Source organism: Micrasema longulum, unplaced genomic scaffold (assembly GCF_059751315.1).
Source record: "Micrasema longulum isolate JH-2025_06_02 unplaced genomic scaffold, ASM5975131v1 h1tg000034l, whole genome shotgun sequence".
In the NCBI taxonomy this organism is placed as follows: domain Eukaryota; kingdom Metazoa; phylum Arthropoda; class Insecta; order Trichoptera; family Brachycentridae; genus Micrasema; species Micrasema longulum.
In genome coordinates this window covers 711725-724245 of record NW_028277241.1, presented here as the reverse complement: position 1 = coordinate 724245, position 12521 = coordinate 711725, and the positions used below count along the sequence as shown (strand labels likewise).

Below are 12521 nucleotides of genomic sequence, written 5' to 3'. Positions count from 1 at the left end.
ATTTTAAATTTACGTGAAGTTTTTCCAATATAGAAATTTAGGCAATTCAAACAATTTAACTTATAAATTCCCGGCACGACATAGGTAAAATCTTATCGAAATGTTAAGATAAGGATGATAAGAAAAATCATCCGTTTAGACAATTTAAAAAGATTAGAAATAAGCCATTAAGCAAAAACTCCCCATAATAAATCTTTAATTAAATTTAACGCGTTTAACTCGAATTTTCTTTTTAAAATATTCCCGTTTTGGTAAGTAATATTATATTTTTATTTCTCCCAGAAAGACTCAGATTATTAAAATAAATCCTGTCCTGACCCTGATCAGCCTCTCTTTAATAATGGACAGAGGATTAAGAAAATTGACAGCTTTAAATACTTGGGAGTTTACATAATTGAGAATGAAAGCATGCACAAAGAGCTCGCCACCCGCCTAGGAATGAGGAACTTCAGCCCTACGGGAAATTGGATACATTTTTTTTCCTTACGCGGGGTAAAAATTAGAGCATTAAATTGCACGGCAAAGTTTCTTGAAAATGTACAGAAAAAATAATAAAAAATATTTTGATAAAAACGCACTACTTTAAATGACGTCACTGGTTCATGTGAATCAACCTATGATCTGAGAGCTATGGAAGATTTCCGGTCTGCTTGTCGCTTCTGGACCAATGGGAAGAACTGAATGAGAATAAGCGGAAATGAACCTCTGACGTTACACGCGGAGTTATTTCGGAAATACAAAACTTTGAAAAATCGTAGCGCCGATAATACGATATATAAAAATTTAAAAAAATACATTTTTACTTAGTTTAACAGTCTATTAACAAATAAAAAAACCACTGAACTTCCTCATTGCTGGAGCAACTTTTAACATGATGCGTGTTGTCTGGAACTCTAGTCTATACTCGATCAAAACGAAATGCCGATTGTTCAACTCTTGTATAATGCCAGTACTCCTATATGCGTGCGAATATTGGCACCTTACCAAAGCTCAAAACACCAAACTTCTGAGTTTTGAGAGTAAGTGCTCGAGAAGAATATTAGGTATAAGGTGGTTCGATTTTATAACTAAAATTGAAGTGCGAGAACGGACGCAGCAGCCTCCTATAACGAGCGTCTTGAAAATGCGGCGGTGGACCTGGCTTGGACACATGCTGCGCATGTATTTTAGGAAAAGAAAAAACAAAATGGAAGTTTTGATGACCGGAAGCCGGAAAGTGACACGATACGCGGGTAAAGGGATAGTAAATAACGTTTTCTTCGAAGTAATGGAGTCGGAGGAAGTGCCTACCTACCTGTAGCTGGCATATCCGTCAAAATGGCGGACGGAGAAAGTCATAGATAAGACGCTTTGCCGCTAGATTATCTCAATTATTTATGGTTTTACACGATCAGATTATTAATTATATAAGTAACGTATCTACTCCGACTGGAACCCCGAAGGCGAGGTTTTTCTTAACTTAATATATGAAGATAAGCAAACAACAAATACATCATGATTATTAAAGCTGTATAGCTCATTATTAAATAATGACGAAGTTGAGTAGATTTTTTTTTTAAATTACAAACTCAAAATATTGTTGATAAATCCAGCTAGTCCATGAAGAAGTATAGAAATTAAAAAAAAAAATTTTTTTAGGTTGCCTAGTATGTAGAACAAGCCTCATAAACATCAACAGATGAAATAATTGAAGGAATATAGATGTTCAAATATAAGCAGAATGGTGAATGAATCAGTGTGTAAAGTGGCCGCTTAAACCAGCCACTGACAGATCATAAGCCCTGTAGATGCCTAGACTTCTGTATTACCTTCTCTAAAATGTTCTTCATCTCTGTTGTTGTTTAGTAAATAAAAGCATTTATCGACACTATTCCTGGCCGATTACCTTTCTTTCCCATCCTTCCCTTGACCCATCCTTGTGGTACCTACCTAACATCAAGATAAAAGAAATTCAAAATTAGAAGATTCGGATTTAGAACAAAAACAAAATAACATTTTTCCCTTCACAAAAAATTCGCGCGTCGTTGAAAACATTGTTCATACATTGCCCAAAATTGAAGAACATCAACATCATATTAAAGGTAGGTATCCATCCTTTCTTCAAATATTTCCCTACCACAAAACTAAATAAAATTATTTTTTCATTTACAGTCCGTCTTTTCGTTAACAGTTGTAGTATGTCAATGTTAACAGCTCCCCAGGGAGTTGAATCCAGTCCTTGTCTACTAAATATTGTCTTAAATGATGCGACATTTGTGCACTTATCGTACATAGTTTTACTACACATCCGCCTAATAACATGACAGTATTCAGGCTACTTTCGTCCTTTAAAATTAAAATGAAATACTTATAAGTTCCTACTGACACTTCTTACCTAATGGCATTAGAGCTATATTTTGGTATAGAATGTCCATCATAATTTTCTGGCGATGACATGAGAAATCTGTACGTAGCAGTGTGATATTTCATATCTTTACTACTTATTGGAAAGAATTGAATGAGCACGTTATATCAATATTTATTTTGCAAAGTGTATTTTGTATCTGAAGATAAGCAGAAAAGAGTATTTGTTTTGGATACGTTGGACCTGTTTGTGGTTGGATTAGTGAGAAAGAGATAATTGATAAATAAACGGAGTTAAAAATATTTTGCTAATTTTAAAATTGGACCGGGGAAAAATACAACTGTAAAACATGTTTTTATTTTTTTTATTAATATTTATTTTTCGTCAAAAAAGGATACAATATAAATTATTACACCAGTGACCAGTATGAAAAAAGTGGGTAAAAATAAGAGTTGAAATGGATAGCGATTTGGCCGGATACTGAATTTTTAACTTTCCAGCAAGGTTCTTCTGGCCTGAGCGCCGGATATTCGGCGCAAATGTGCGGGTTTCGTGCGCTTTATGATAAAATTGTAAACCTCGTTTTAAAAACCTCAAATATCACAAACCAACGATTTTCAGGAGTGTCACACTGGTCTACATACGATGCAATACTTGATATATCTCTCTCTTTTTCTTTTTTTTATTATTATTTTTATTTTTATTTTTTTCATACATATGTTTACATAGAATTTTAATTATAAAAATACACTTTGGAAAAATACATCTTAAAATTAAGCTACAACATAAATTGGAAAAAATGCCCACATAGACTTCAGCGTCTGAGCGTGGGCCATTCTTTTTTAATTATTGATAAGTTTATAGCATATAAATATGGTATGACACGATTATAATCACGAAAAGAAAAGAAAAGAAAAGAAAAGAAAAGAAAAGAAAAGAAAAGAAAAGAAAAGAAAAGAAAAGAAAAGAAAAGAAAAGAAAAGAAAAGAAAAGAAAAGAAAAGAAAAGAAAAGAAAAGAAAAGAAAAGAAAAGAAAAGAAAAGAAAAGAAAAGAAAAGAAAAGAAAAGAAAAGAAAAGAAAAGAAAAGAAAAGAAAAGAAAAGAAAAGAAAAGAAAAGAAAAGAAAAGAAAAGAAAAGAAAAGAAAAGAAAAGAAAAGAAAAGAAAAGAAAAATAAAAGAAAAACAAACAATTAACATATGCTGATATTACAAAAACATGATTTATTTGCAGTATGCATTTTTTAATTTTTTTTTAAAGAGTATCTGTTCCTTCTATGCTAATCCAATGCCTCAAATCTGCTTTAAACTGTACTAGTGATTTAATGTTTTGTAATTCCTTAGTTAGAAGATTTTAGGATCTAGGACCAACATGTAAGGAGTGCCTCTGTGCGAACTTAGTTCTGCATTCTCGAACTGACAGTACACTATCGGATCTGTTGCTAATATGATTAATAATTATTAATAATACTGAAGTTGTAATTTTAATGATCTTCAAAAGGATTTTTAAAATATATATATTTGTCCTTGCTACGCGAAGAATGAATGTCCGCCAATACATCAATAAATCTGTTTAAGAGAGAGTACGGAGATATAACTCATAACAAGAAAGACAGAAACGCTGTTCTGTGGCCAGTGTTTCAGTGTTTGTGTGAAACAGATTCAGTCGGTTATTGAGAGTGATGGGGGACGCACGCATGTAAAATGAGCGGTGTTTTTTTTTCTATAACGGGGCTAAGTCATATGTTGAATTATAGTAGAAAAAGAATTATTAAACAGTATGTCCCCAAGTTTTTTTTCAATGCCTGAACTTTAGAATATTCCGTCGTTTGCTTGTGGTAACACGATGTTTCATCACCGCACGCAAAGGAATTATTGACCACAGTATTTTACGGGTTGAACTGAATACTTTTGTATTTTACTAATGTCTTTTGATGAAATAAAATCATAGATGTACATTAAGGTGGGCTGATACTATTTTTTTCCGAATTTTGAAATGAAAGAGGTCTAAAAAGTTGCCTTTTGGATTACTTGGAATGCAAAAAAAATCAACAAAAAAAATTCGATACTACTTTTGGCCCTCAAACAGAGCTTGAAGTTTTTGAAAAAGTCGATTTTTTGCGCTGAACCGGCTTTCATTTCGTATTTAGGTAAGAAAATCAGTACAATTAAATTTTAAAGTGTGCATAAAACCTTATTAAATAAGCATCTAAGGGCGTGAGTTGCACTTTGTTTTGTGATAAATGGGTAGCATTGTTTTAATGAGCCATTGTTTTCGTCAATATTAGCCAGGCGCTCAACGGAATCAGTTCCACTGAGTGTAAACTTTTTGCATTTCGGTAGTTGTAAAACGTGTTCGAATTTGTAATGAGATTAAGTTATATCTTTACTAACAAAAAATAATTTTATCAATATAGATAAATTACAAAATGTTCAGACACTGATAAACTTCAAACCTTGGTTGAGGGCCAAAAGAAGTATGAAATATATTTTTTTAAATTTTTATGTTCAATGTGATTCAAAATGCAACTTTTTAGACCCCTTTCACTTTGGTGTCTAAAAAAATAAAAAACTTCATACATTATCGGCCCACTCTAATGTACATGTTAGTGGATTGTATAGAATTTGAAAATGTTTCATTTATTTTATGTGTATATTTAAATATTCAATAAAACGTTTTGGACCTTTGTGATGTTTCCATGAATAAATTAGTATGAATGGTTGAAATAAAAATAGCGTTTTTTTAGAAACTTGAATGGTATTAAACTTTCCATTTAAAGATATGTCCAAATATGCCGAAAAAATCGGCTACCTCGTCCCTATCGTTGTACAGCGGCTTAATATAATACTAATATTTTTCTGAAATACGTCTGCACGTGTGGAGTTCTTTATGACTATCGAAAGTTGATTGAAGAATTTAAGAGCCAGAATTAATGAATTAATTTCTGCAAAGGACAGCCAACAATATACCTCATTTTATACACGCGAAAACATAATGTAAATCTAGATTTAGTGAATAAGTTTTGTGGCTATGTGGCAAAGAAATGAGAATGTACATAGATTGCTGACTGCATTTGAGTATTTTTGCCTGTAAACACTAGGAAAAATTACCATCGCCGAAGGCTCCGGAGACTAATTTCAACGACAACATATTTAAAAAAATATATATTCTAACTGGTATTTACATAGATAAGTACCTACGTGGTTTCGTTATTGCATCACAAAAAAGTACCTACTCGCTAAATGTCTGAAAAAGAAGTATTTTCAAATAATAATGTTAACAGAGCTGAATTAGTATTTTAGATTAAAATTTACGAGAAAAATGGAATAAAGTTTTATGTTTTCATATACCTGAGTTGTATATTATAAAAATAAATAGATAAACTTATTTTGCATAAGATAAATGATAGTGATCATCTTTATTTTATAAACAATGTGTATAAATAAAGTTCATGAAATGTATTTATTATTTATATAATGCCAATGATGTGTCCGTGCGAAACTGAACCTGTCTGTGAAATAGCACTATAATCCAAAACCATAATGTATCAAGCCACGTGATAGAATTCCATCGTAAAGTAGATATTTATTTGATTAATTTAGGCACTGCCATTCACTATAGCGGATAGTTTTATGCGGATTTCATTCTTGGCATTTGAATACGTTATACTTCGAAGAATTTTCATTTAACTAACACAACGCACATAGCTATGCGTCTGTTGAACACACACTTCATTGAATTTAAAAAATAGAATTGATAAAAACATAAAATGCCATATGTCTTCATTATGCAATTTATATATAGTTGCGAAAGTGAACATTCTAAATGACTCTTTATCATTTTTTAAACACCAATTTTAATGGTTATTTTTTCAAAAATATTTATTAAACATTTTATACATAATTTTACATAATATAAAAACACTTTAACGAGTATGTATAAAAGCAGAATAAAAATTATGTTATTATAAATTATATTTAGGGACGTAAATCGTTATTGTAAAAATAATCGTGAACGTGAATCGTAAAAATAATTGCGAACTTATTTTTTAAATTCAAAGCTAAAAAAACATTGAAAACGTTACTTAAAACATTATTTGAATAAAGCGAAGCAATATTATATTCAAAGTGCTGCTCGAATTACTTCTCTTAAATTCCCACGTCTTGTTCTTATCGGTACCTACTCTAAATTCTTAATTAATTTAATGAATGAATTATATTGCATGTTGTAGGAATACATTATCGCATTGGCATTGATAGCATAAAAATAACATTGGCGTTGATAGCATAAAAAAATATAATTTTTGCCTTCAGAATAAAATAAACTAAGAGTTTTATTTTATTTGAGTACCTATATGGATTTTTTTATAACGTAAGTAATAAATAAATGGAAGATTTTTGCGAAGTTGTCAAAATAATGTTAAAGCTTAAATCCTAATGTTTGTATCAATGTACAAGTATTTGGGAGAGATTGTTTCGAAATGCGGAAGTATACGATTCTATTGACGCATGTGGATAAAAAAAAAGAATGAATCAGTTCAGTACTCCCGTAAGTTTCTTATAGGAATCTCATTACGAGACTCGATCAAGTTATGAAAGATGTTTGAAATGTGGTAAAGGATATTGATTATGACAAATTAATCAGAAGGGCAAAAAAGGAGAAAATATGGTGCCATATTAATTTTATAATTTTAACAGTCATAAAAAACATTTTAGAAATGTTCCGGAAATTGAAATCTAAGTGATTATTTAGGTGTGTTGACACACATATTTCGATTTAGGGGACAGTTTTAATTAGTTGCAAGTAACTCACTACTAGAAAATAGAACCAAATGGTAGAACGGGGTTCAATCCTCGGACCTCTGATACGTGAGTTCTCGACCTAGCGACGGGACCCTAACCTATTATTATTTTAGTTATTATGAATGGTTTTATTTTTTGGTTATAAAAATATAATTTTGGTAACACGCGACACTTACAAAAAAAATCGTATTATAACGGAAAGTAATCTTCAATTATTTACGAAAATGTATTAAAATTTTAAATACCTTAATCTTCGATATTTTCAATTTTATCCACAAAGTAAAATTCAGTTTTCTGTATGAAAAGCAGAATATGCATACAATTTTTTCATCTAAACATGTTCGATTGTAGGTTACCGACGAAGACACTTTGAATGTTCGTACAAATATACTCATTTTCGTACACAAATATCGGTTTCTCTTTATAGACAGTCGGCAATTATAATCAGAATTTAACTGAGTTATCTTCGACTGTCTATAAAACAAAATCGATGTTTATGTACGAACATGTGTAAATTTGTACAAAAATTTTAATCATCTTCGTCGATAACCTGTAGTGGAACATGTTTAGAAAAAAAAATGCATATTCTATTTTTCATTCAGAAAACTTAATTTTAATTTGTAGATAAAATTAAAGATAAATGAGGGCATTAGGAGAAAACCTTGAAATCTTCACTAAAAACGGAAAATTAGTTATTGATGCCAAAATAAACTCTACGTTAATACGTACCTACCTAAATAATAGTCTAATTCACTGTCTAAATCGTGCATAAACAGATTACAATCATATTACAAGACACCGCAAACTTAGCATTCTCCACTGTGTTAGTGAAGCATAATTAGAAATCTTACAATTCCTTTTTCCAAGTTTTTCGCAAATATCTCAAATTACTCCTTCCAATGGAGATTTTAAAGTTTGCTTCTAATACCCTCAAATGTCAACTTCCCATGGTAATACGGGTCATGTCCTCGTTACCATTCATCCTCGCCATATTGATCTGTTTTGCAAATCTTTCGTCATCCATTTGTTCCACACGAAGAAACCACGTGGTGATCCTTTCTCTTATTAATTACTTATACATGTCTCATATTTGCATTCCCTCCTGATTTTATCGTACGTAACCCTGTCGTACGTCGATTTCCCACAAACGTGTCTAACATATCGCCTTTCAATCACGTATACTCAGCTTTCATCCTTCCTCTTCCAGATCAGTGTTTCACTTCCATACTGTCGGGACTGCAACTCCGTTGCGCACTGCCAGTCTAGCTTCGGTTAGCATATTTGTGCTACGTGTATATGTAAATTATATATTTATTAATGCTTAAGGATCTCGAGAACTTATATGGGCATTTTATTTATATCACAAAATTTATTATAAAAGTATTGTATTAAAATTCACTTTAAATATTCTTAGGCGTTCCATGATTTATTTAGATTCCCCGGGTAGGGTTTTTGAGAAGAGAATAGGACTTATGACCTGTCATTGCCGAGTAAGTAAAACTATTCAGCCAGGTGAATCTCATTCCCATCGATGAAGGTTTCCGCTCGTTTACTTCCCAAAAGTCAACAGATGAAAGAGTTTAGGAAGTGTGGATGTGAATATTACTGTGTGTAAAGTGGCCACTTAAACCAGCTAAAGAGAAGTCATAAGCCCGTTAATTGCCTAGACTTCTGTATTCCCTCAAAAATGTTTCCTTTCTCTGTTGAAATAAAGTTCAAATTCATATTGGGTATTGCAGTGTTTAATAAAATTGTAATGAATTTAATGTTTTTTTTTACCTGACATATCCAGCCAGCCCTCAACCCTGCAGGGGTAAATCATCTTAGGTGTATCCATTAAGATTGTCACTAGAAAAACCACAACATTAACTTATTTGTCTCACTTAACTTAAAGATGGCACTTAATAATCGAGGCCACTTGTCATCTTCAGTTAACTTACAACAATCGAGTATTTAATATTCAAAAAGCACGACACACTCTCATTCGTTCAGCCACTGCAGTGGGTCATCGTGGTTCAAATGACGCCATCGCACGCAAAATACTCAACACAAGAAGATAAATAAACCCATTTTAACAAACTAAAAACGTTTTCATGAGCGATGCCGGGATTTCATTCATCTGTGATAAGGCATCTCTGGAGAAAAACGTTTTTATAAATATTATGTATGTACCTAGCACGCGCGACTAGAACATTTATAAAGAATAAAACACCTATTAAACTTATAATTATGTAAATAAGTTTAATTTATAAACACAAATATTCTTATGAGCGTAAATATTTTCTTCATTAAGTACGCGATTCAACCGGAAGACACGAGAAGCGCACGCCCGATTCGGCGCTGAACTAAATTGACAGAACTTGTCAGTTTCAAATGCGCGCGCATGAGCCTTTGTGCGCTAGTTTCCAGCTCTAGCGAATATATTTTGAACTATTTTCATGTAGACATGTAGTAAAATACTGAATTTATAAAAAAGTAAAGATCATCTCTTATATTGATTGAACATTATTTAAGTTTTTTGCCTAAGTGTATTAGTATTTAGTACACCCAACGACAATATTTTCGTCATCCATTTCTTGGCTTAGTCGGTAAAACAGGTTCAAATTAAAAATACAAGATGTTAAAATCAGTTGATAGTTAAGAAGCGAGCGTTGAGCGCTTGTCAGTGGAAATACAAACCCTATGGAAATTAGTTCTAAAGCACTATTATTTCAAAAATACATTTTTTAAAGTTAATATTTTGAGTAAAAAGATTTCAAAGTTTGTGAAATTTGATGTGTACGCCATCTATTGATAATCTAGAGATTTATTCAGTATAAAACAAAAATGGCGCTCAAGGCACTTGTGGGTCAGAGTAAGTGGCGATATATATCTTAAATTTATCATTTAAACACCCATCAATTGCTACAAATTGCACAATTTTACATTAAATACACATTTTTCTACACCTGGTTTATATTTTTTATGAATAACTCGCAGCACAACGGCTAAAAACATGGATTATAATTTTGACATTTCACAATATACTCCTACTGTCGCCCACTTCGAATAAGCGGGGTAAACACGGTTTTGAGTCATATTTCACACATTGTCATTCAATAGATAACCTTAATTGTAATTACGGAGGAATTTATCAACATTTATGTATCCCCACCCATAGAACGCATATTTTCATGATGACATTTAGGTAATATTTGTACGAGTCTTTCTATTGTATGCATACATTTATTTTCTAATAATAACGTCCTAGAACGATACCCTGATATTAAAATGTATCAGCATGGTATTAAAATAAATCTATGGCACTATTTTTTGTTGAATTGTGCTTGAAATAGTTTCATTGTGAAATCATTGTTTTAATTTTAGAGTTATTGATTTTTGAGGTAGGTTCCATTCTCGTGAAGTTAGGTGGGGATGATGTCGTATGACGTCACTGGACGTAATCAATAACCTTCTGTTCCATTTTTATATGAAAATATGCGAAATATAATTGACTATTTATAAGCCTTTGTACTTTGTATTAACAAATATACCAATCTCACCAAGATTACCACAGTTTTTCATTTGTGTTCGTTGTTTTTGTTTGCATTATTGAGAATTCGACGTCTTTTATTATTGTAATCTTTCTGGAAGCCTGCTATGTATTTTTGTCGACATTTAAAGTTCAACTCATTGTAGCCACTTTTCTTTCTATTTTTTCCTCATTGTGCAAATATTTTTTCTGGCAAAAATTTGAGATACAAGTTTATTGCATCAGAGAGGGAAAACATTTTTTATTTATTTTATTTTGAATCTTGAAATAGGGCACACATAAACATATTCTTATGTGCGCTCTAATAATAACAATGTACATATATTTCAACAATGTTTGATTATGTCCAAATGCTTGCAGACTGGCTGGATTTCCTCCCTAGGTAGTTGTTCATATTTAAATTTATTTCAACAGAGGGAAAATTTTTAAGAAGGGGATATGGAAGTCTAGGCATTTACAGGGCTTATGACCTGTCATTGGCTGATTTAAGTGGCCACTTTACACACTGTGTAACATTCACCATTCTGCCCATGTTTGAACATCCACATTTCCTCAAATCTTCCATCTGTTGACTTTTGTGAAGTAAAAGAGCTGAAACCTTTATCACGTGGGTGAGATTCATCCGGCTGAACCAAATCACCTACTAGGCAACGCCTGAAAACAATTTTCCAATTTTTATACTTCTTCTTTTACCAGGTAGTAATTCAACAATGTTTGATTATGTCCAAATGCTTGCAGACTGGCTGGATTTCCTCCCTGGGGAGTTGTTCATATTTATTATTCACAAAAGTCAACAGATGGAAGATTTGAGGAAATGTGGATGTTCAAACATGGACAGAATGGTGAATGTTACACAGTGTGTAAAGTGGCCACTTAAACCAGCCAATGACAGGTCATAAGCCCTGTAAATGCCTAGTCTTCCATATCCCCTTCTCAAAAATTTTCCCTCTCTGTTGAAATAAATTTAAATACATATATTTCATTTATAAGTTCTTTAACACATATTTCTTACCCTACTGTTGGGAATGTTCACGCCAGCTGGCGCAGGGTCCTCGCTTCGACGGTCTTGCCAATCTCGGGTGACATGCGAACGAGGAAAAAGACACAGTTTTTTCAAAATATTTTTTATTTTCTAAATTCCGCAATGTCACATATATTACAATAGAAAACAGTCTGAAAAAGTTGAGCGGGCACATAGTCATTAAACAAACAAATCAGCTCAAATAAAACCACAGGGCAATCACACCCTCACACTCGCAACTCGTAACACTCGAGGATGCGTACAAGCCTCGCCTGTCACTTAGGACCTTTGTCATTGTCTCTAGAGGCTCACTATTGAATGTCACAGAAATAATAATTATTGCAACTATCCTAAAAGATAACTGCAGTTCCTTTAAATGATTACGTAGGTAACCACATTTACCTAATACACGTAACACTCGAGGATGCGTACACTCCTCGCCTGCTACGGTCTGACTTTCCGTCAGCAACTACAAGCGCACTTGCAGACTTCAAGATGAAGACTAAAGCTTGTTCCTCTCTCACAAGCTTTCCAAAACCTATTTCGATTACATTCTACAAAAAATACTGATATTTTAGTGCCAAACAAAATATATCTAAGACCTTTTCAAACAATTACGAGATTTCTCTTCCTCAATAAATTAAATTATATGTGACATCCTAGGACAAGAAACAATAAACTAAACTAGGATCTTAACACAGGACAAATGTCCGGTTCTTTGAAATATTATAGAAAAAAATACAAGGGTACAAAGTATACACAGAAAAATAAATATCTCAACTTCAGTAGACGACATTTAAAAGGGCATAAAACAATAATTCAC

General features: G+C 32.3%; 1 protein-coding gene across 7 annotated transcripts in view; it reads left to right on the top strand.

The window, feature by feature from the left end:
- The first annotated feature begins 9561 nt into the window (after positions 1-9561).
- Positions 9562-12521, top strand: part of Rop (Syntaxin-binding protein Rop) — a 39334-nt gene continuing 36374 nt past the window's right edge. For 5 of the 7 annotated variants that reach the window (XM_088225145.1, XM_088225121.1, XM_088225136.1 and 2 more), the window contains exon 1: positions 9774-9999. In XM_088225145.1, coding sequence (XP_088081271.1) covers positions 9972-9999 — 28 coding nt within the window. In that variant the 5' untranslated portion in view covers positions 9774-9971. Of the gene's footprint in view, positions 10000-12521 lie in introns of all 7 variants that reach the window. The other 2 variants (XM_088225153.1, XM_088225161.1) reach the window with 2 other exon arrangements.